General features: G+C 36.9%; 1 protein-coding gene across 1 annotated transcript; it reads right to left on the bottom strand.

Moving 5' to 3' along the window:
- Positions 1-961: 961 nt before the first annotated feature.
- Positions 962-4,059, bottom strand: LOC132062452 (uncharacterized). Its single transcript, XM_059455026.1, has 8 exons — positions 3,757-4,059; positions 3,531-3,670; positions 3,189-3,364; positions 2,666-2,907; positions 2,551-2,610; positions 1,682-2,326; positions 1,295-1,479; positions 962-1,205 (listed from the first exon to the last, which is right to left on the bottom strand). The coding sequence occupies exons 1-8, from the start codon at positions 4,057-4,059 to the stop codon at positions 962-964; spliced, it is 1,995 nt and encodes a 664-aa protein (XP_059311009.1).
- Positions 4,060-5,031: the final 972 nt, after the last annotated feature.

Raw genomic sequence — 5,031 nt, 5'->3', positions numbered from 1 at the left:
ATGATGAATAATTCTTTCTTTGTCATCAACCATCTATGTATATATATAAGTAGCCTCTACAAATACAAGGTGGACACATGCCCCCCCCCCCTTATGGCTTAAGACAATTGGCCAAGCCATGTGTGGGACCCACACGGCCACATGGCCCCTTGTAGCCTTTTCATGAAATATATTTTGCAACTTCTAGCCCTTAATTTTTCTTAATATTTCCATCCAATAAAATTTATAAGCAACTTGTGCATTAAACAAAATCGAAAAATAACCTTGTCCTTAACTTATCGCAACTAGCTTAAAATATTCCAATGTAAAAAATACAGGATATAACATCAAGCTGCCACCAGATCTGGTGTTCTATTAAGTCTCTTGCTTGGATCATGTTTTTCCAAGTTGAGACCCTTTTTTCCACTGAATAGTTACAACACTTCCCTTTTTACAATACTTGTTAACCATGAAAGCACTCCATAAGGAAGGCTTAGTCCTGAAGTTCCACCATAACTTACAAAATAAGGCAATAGAAACATCATGTAGTGATCTGAAACCCATCCCTCCTTCCATTATAAGTAGACACAAAAGGTTCCAAGAAGCCCAATGTCTGCTTTTACCCGCTATGGTGTTACTCCAGAAAAATTGGGCAAACATTTTATGCATTTGCCTGATAACACCTATAGGAGGGTTAACTGCAACTAATAGGTGAATTGGCAAACTCTACAAGACATCTTTAATCAAAATAGCTCTTCCTCCAAAGGACAAAAGTTTCCCTTTCCAGCTTTGCAGCCTTCATAATCTTTATAAGAATCTGAGTGAAAAAGTCCTTTATTCTCCTACTATGATAAATAGGACACCCTAGGTACATGAAAGGGAAATCTTTCCTCACAATACATGTGACAATTTCAACAGTAATGCTCACATCCGCAGGCACATTTTTATGCATGTATACATCACTTTTGTCCTTATTAATCTTTTATCCAAATGTGTTCTCATATTTCTTCAATCCTTCCATGATAAGTTGCAAAGAGAACACATATTCTGATGAAAATATTATCATGTCGTCAACATATGACAAATGATTCACCTTAGGGCTCCAATTAGGCATTCCATAACCTTTAAATTGAGGAATTAAATTTAAGGCGTTGAGATTCCTTGATAGAACTTCTACAGTCAGAATAAACAAAGTAGGAGATAAAGGATCTCCTTGCTTAACCCCCCTAGAAGATTAAAAGAAACCATACTGTTGTCCATTGACCAATATTGAATACCAGTTGCTACTGACCAGTCTGAAAATCATGTTTATCACCAGCTCTGAAAAACCAACTTTCTTTGAACTTTCATTAGAAAAATCCATGAAACCCTATCATAAGCCTTTGCCATATCTAGTTTCATCACAACATTGGCAGATTTAGTTCTAAGCCTGTTGTCTGATATAATCTCTTGAGGAAGGAGAACATTCTCCGCTATGCTTCTCCCTTTTACAAATCCAGCCTGATTAAGAGATACTATATCACTCAAACACCCCATCAATCTTTCATGAATTAGCCTTGAAAAGATTTTGTTACTAAAGTTACTTAGACTAATTGGTCTCATATCTGAAAAATTATTGACCATATCCATTTTAGGTAATAAGGCCAAGTTAGTATGAGTGATGAATCTAGGTAACTCAGCTCCATAAGAAAAATTCTATAACCATGTTGATAATGTCTTCTATGATAATCTCCCAGCAAGATTGATAGAAAATCCCAGTAAAACTATTTGGTCCTGGAGCACTTTCCCCATTAAGGCTAAATACCACTCTTTTAACTTCATCTTCTGATGGGATCTCTCCAAAAGAAGTACTCTGCTCCTCAAAAATCATCTGAGGAATATGATCCAAGATTTCAAAATCTGTTGGATTTTCATCCTTTGTGAATTGTGCTGAGAAAAATCTGATTGCCTCCTGAGAAATCTCCTCTTGATTTTCCAGCCAATTTCCCTCTTGATTCTGGATTCTTTTTAACTGTAACCTCTTCCTCCTACCTTGAACATATGCATGAAAAGAGGTAGTATTTCTATCTCCATCCTTAAACCAATTCATCCCTCCTTTCTGCTTCCAAAATTTCTCTTCTAAATGTAGATATCTGTTAAGATCTGCCTGAACCTTATGAAGACTTTCCCTATTAGTAGGGGTAGATTGTAATTCAAACTGAATCTCATGCACCTTAATCATCTCTTTTAAAGTCTCAATCTCTTGGAAAATGTTCCCAAAGGTGACCTTACTCCAAGTTGCCAATGCAGTTTTCACATTCTTTAACTTGTGATGAAATAAATTAAGAGGGTTTGCCATAAACTCAGCCTATCAATGTTGTTTTACAGTATCAACAAAGGTTTCATGTTTTGCCCAGAAATTGAGAAATTTGAATGATCTTTTGAAACTTTCAGCTTCTCCATTATAAGTGATTAATAAAAGGGCATGGTCTGATCCTGATCTTGATCTGATCAGATGAGTCACTTCCAATCCAACATACTTATTTTGAAAAGCTTGTTTACCCAAGAATCTGTCTAACCTTTTAAAAATACAATCATCTCCACTTTTCCCATTCCACTAAGTATATTTGCCTCCTTTAAAGCCCAAGTCAACTACAGAACAATTATGAATACAAGCATTGAAATCTTGTACTTTATTCAAAGTTACTGGTAATCCACCATACTTGTCCTCTTCAGAAGTGATGACATTAAAGTCCCCACCAATCATCCATGGCCTTTGATTTGTTGTAGACTGATCTTCGAGAGCCTCCCATAACTCCATTCTCTCTGTCTGAGTGCATTTTGCATAAACTATTGAGATCAACATCTCCTCTGTCTGTTCTTGAACCTTTAAGTTGAGTGTTAGTAGTTGGGGATGATCAACCACAATTTTTACTTCAAACATATCATCTACAAAGGCCCAAATCTTATTTGTACAATTCACAAAAGCATGTTGCAATCCAATTCTTCTTCTATACTCCTCTATTCTGTGAGCCTCCTAAAAAGGCTCTAGTAAACCAATAAAGCCAAATTGATATTTGTGATGCATCTGGATTAGCCTTGTATAAGCTTCCATTGTATTCACAGACCTGATATTCCATATTATAGCATTCATATTGGAAACTTAGCCTTCTACACAGTTCTTGTAGTTTGAACACCACCAATTGATGGTATAGTCAGCTTTTTTTTACCTCTCCCCATTGCTTTATCAACCTGCTTAGGAGAAAGATCTCCAGCTCTGGCCACTGCTTGCATGTTTTGCTCAATTGAATGTTTATCAAGATCCTGTTCCCCTACCAATCCTGATTTTGGTTGTTCATGCTGAGTGTTTATGACCTCCAATGCTGTGCTTATTTCCCTTTCATCCCTTTTATTATTGAACTAATGCTTGCCATGTTTGGAGTGTTATTCCCATCTTATGTGCTATTTTCTGCTGCTTGTATAGGACTATTATACTTGTCCTGTACTTTATTCCCTATGCTCTTTGCTAAAGATTGACTCTTTGCTGAAGATTGTACTGGACTGACTAGTACCTTATTCCCATTTTAATGATGGTTCTCCATTTTCTCCTCATTGAAATACTCTGGCTCACTTTCTCTATTGTGTGCTTTTGTTTGGGTGTAATACAAGTTGAACTAACTTCTTCTGCTTCCTCCATATCTGAATCTTTGTGCTGCTTTCACTTGATGACTGTGCTGAATGATCATGCTTTTGTGATTTTGTACCTGTTCCAGGACTTTTCTCTTAACTTGTTTCCACCTGTTTATTCCTACTGTTTTGTTTTTGCTCTATCTCTACCTGATCTTCAATTTTTTTTGTGACAGGTTCCTCATCTTGCACTCCTTCCTCTTCAGTTGTCAGAAACTCAAAAGCATTATGAGTTTGTATCATATTATTGGCTTCTTGTAATTCTTCCCCTTCCTTTATTTCTCCTAAGATGACACCACTAGAATCCTTGATGTATTTGTTCTTTCTCCTCTGCATCCACTCCTGCTTTGCCGGATTGTAACCTCTTGTCTTCCCCCCATAATTATTTCTGACTTTCTCTAGGAAATTCTCCATTGTATTGTCTTCATTTTTATTATCTTGCCTCAATGACTCCCTATATTGCTTTTCTAAATATGGATGCAAAGCCCTACACTCTATCTCAGAGTGATCTTGTAGTTTACAATGCTTGCAACATTTAGGAAGAAAATCAAACTTAATTGGTACCTATTTTTCCATGATCTTTCCTGTTTCTTCATCCCTTTCTGAAATGTGTATCCTACGTGGATGCGCTTCCATTAAGTCAATCTCCACCTTTACCTTTGCACAACTTGGCCTTTTCTTATTAGCAGTAGCAAGATCAACTACTAATGGTTTTCCAACTGCAGATGCTAACGAGAAGACAACCTCTTTAGCAAAAAAAATAATTGGTGGCAGCTTAGGGATACTTATCCAAGCCAGAGCCACAAATGTTTCTTCATTTGGTTTGAACCATGGGTTCCAAATCATAGGTCTCATTTGACAATATCTATTATCCATTGAAATGTAATAAGCAGGGGTAGAAAGTATTTTGATGTAATCTTCCAATAATGAAAATCACATCAAAATGTGTCTGTCTTCAATAAGGCCAATTTCGTACTTACCTTTAATTCCACATTGTTCAGGAATAGCAATTCTAAGGGCCCTTATGTTAATGATATCATACGAAGACTTCCCCAGTACTGTATATTGCAGATTTTCTTTCATAATCAGATGTTTTATTTCTCACGCACTCCATTCAACATACGACTCTCCATCTATGTGTTTAACTGGCTTTATGGGTATTGCTGGTATGGGTGTATTTGCTCCTAGGTTGGGTTTCAATAAGTTAGCATATGAAGTAGGCAAATTTCCAGGGTTTAGGTTTGTGTCTGCAGCAGTGGTATATTGCTTATGGGTTTGTGGGTCGGAAGTAGATGGTATGCTAGGGTTAGAAGTGGTAGGCAAAATAGGATTTGGATTATTTGGATCTATGATAGGTGGAGCAGCCCTAGGAGGGGGCTGTCCACC

Source organism: Lycium ferocissimum, chromosome 7 (genome assembly GCF_029784015.1).
Source record: "Lycium ferocissimum isolate CSIRO_LF1 chromosome 7, AGI_CSIRO_Lferr_CH_V1, whole genome shotgun sequence".
In the NCBI taxonomy this organism is placed as follows: domain Eukaryota; kingdom Viridiplantae; phylum Streptophyta; class Magnoliopsida; order Solanales; family Solanaceae; genus Lycium; species Lycium ferocissimum.
Note: the sequence above shows the minus strand (reverse complement) of the source record. Positions and strands in the feature narration are given on the sequence as shown.

Bases quoted from the DNA above. Each gene is read 5' to 3' on its own strand.
- LOC132062452 (XM_059455026.1), bottom strand. From the start codon at position 4,059: ATGGAGAATTTCCTAGAGAAAGTCAGAAATAATTATGGGGGGAAGACA. The intron at 3,365-3,530 runs GTACTAGTCAGT...CAATAATAAAAG, and splicing joins ATCATTAAAATGGGAATAAG to GGATGAAAGGGAAATAAGCA. The intron at 1,480-1,681 runs GTTATAGAATTT...TCTCTTAATCAG, and splicing joins TAGAAGACATTATCAACATG to GCTGGATTTGTAAAAGGGAG.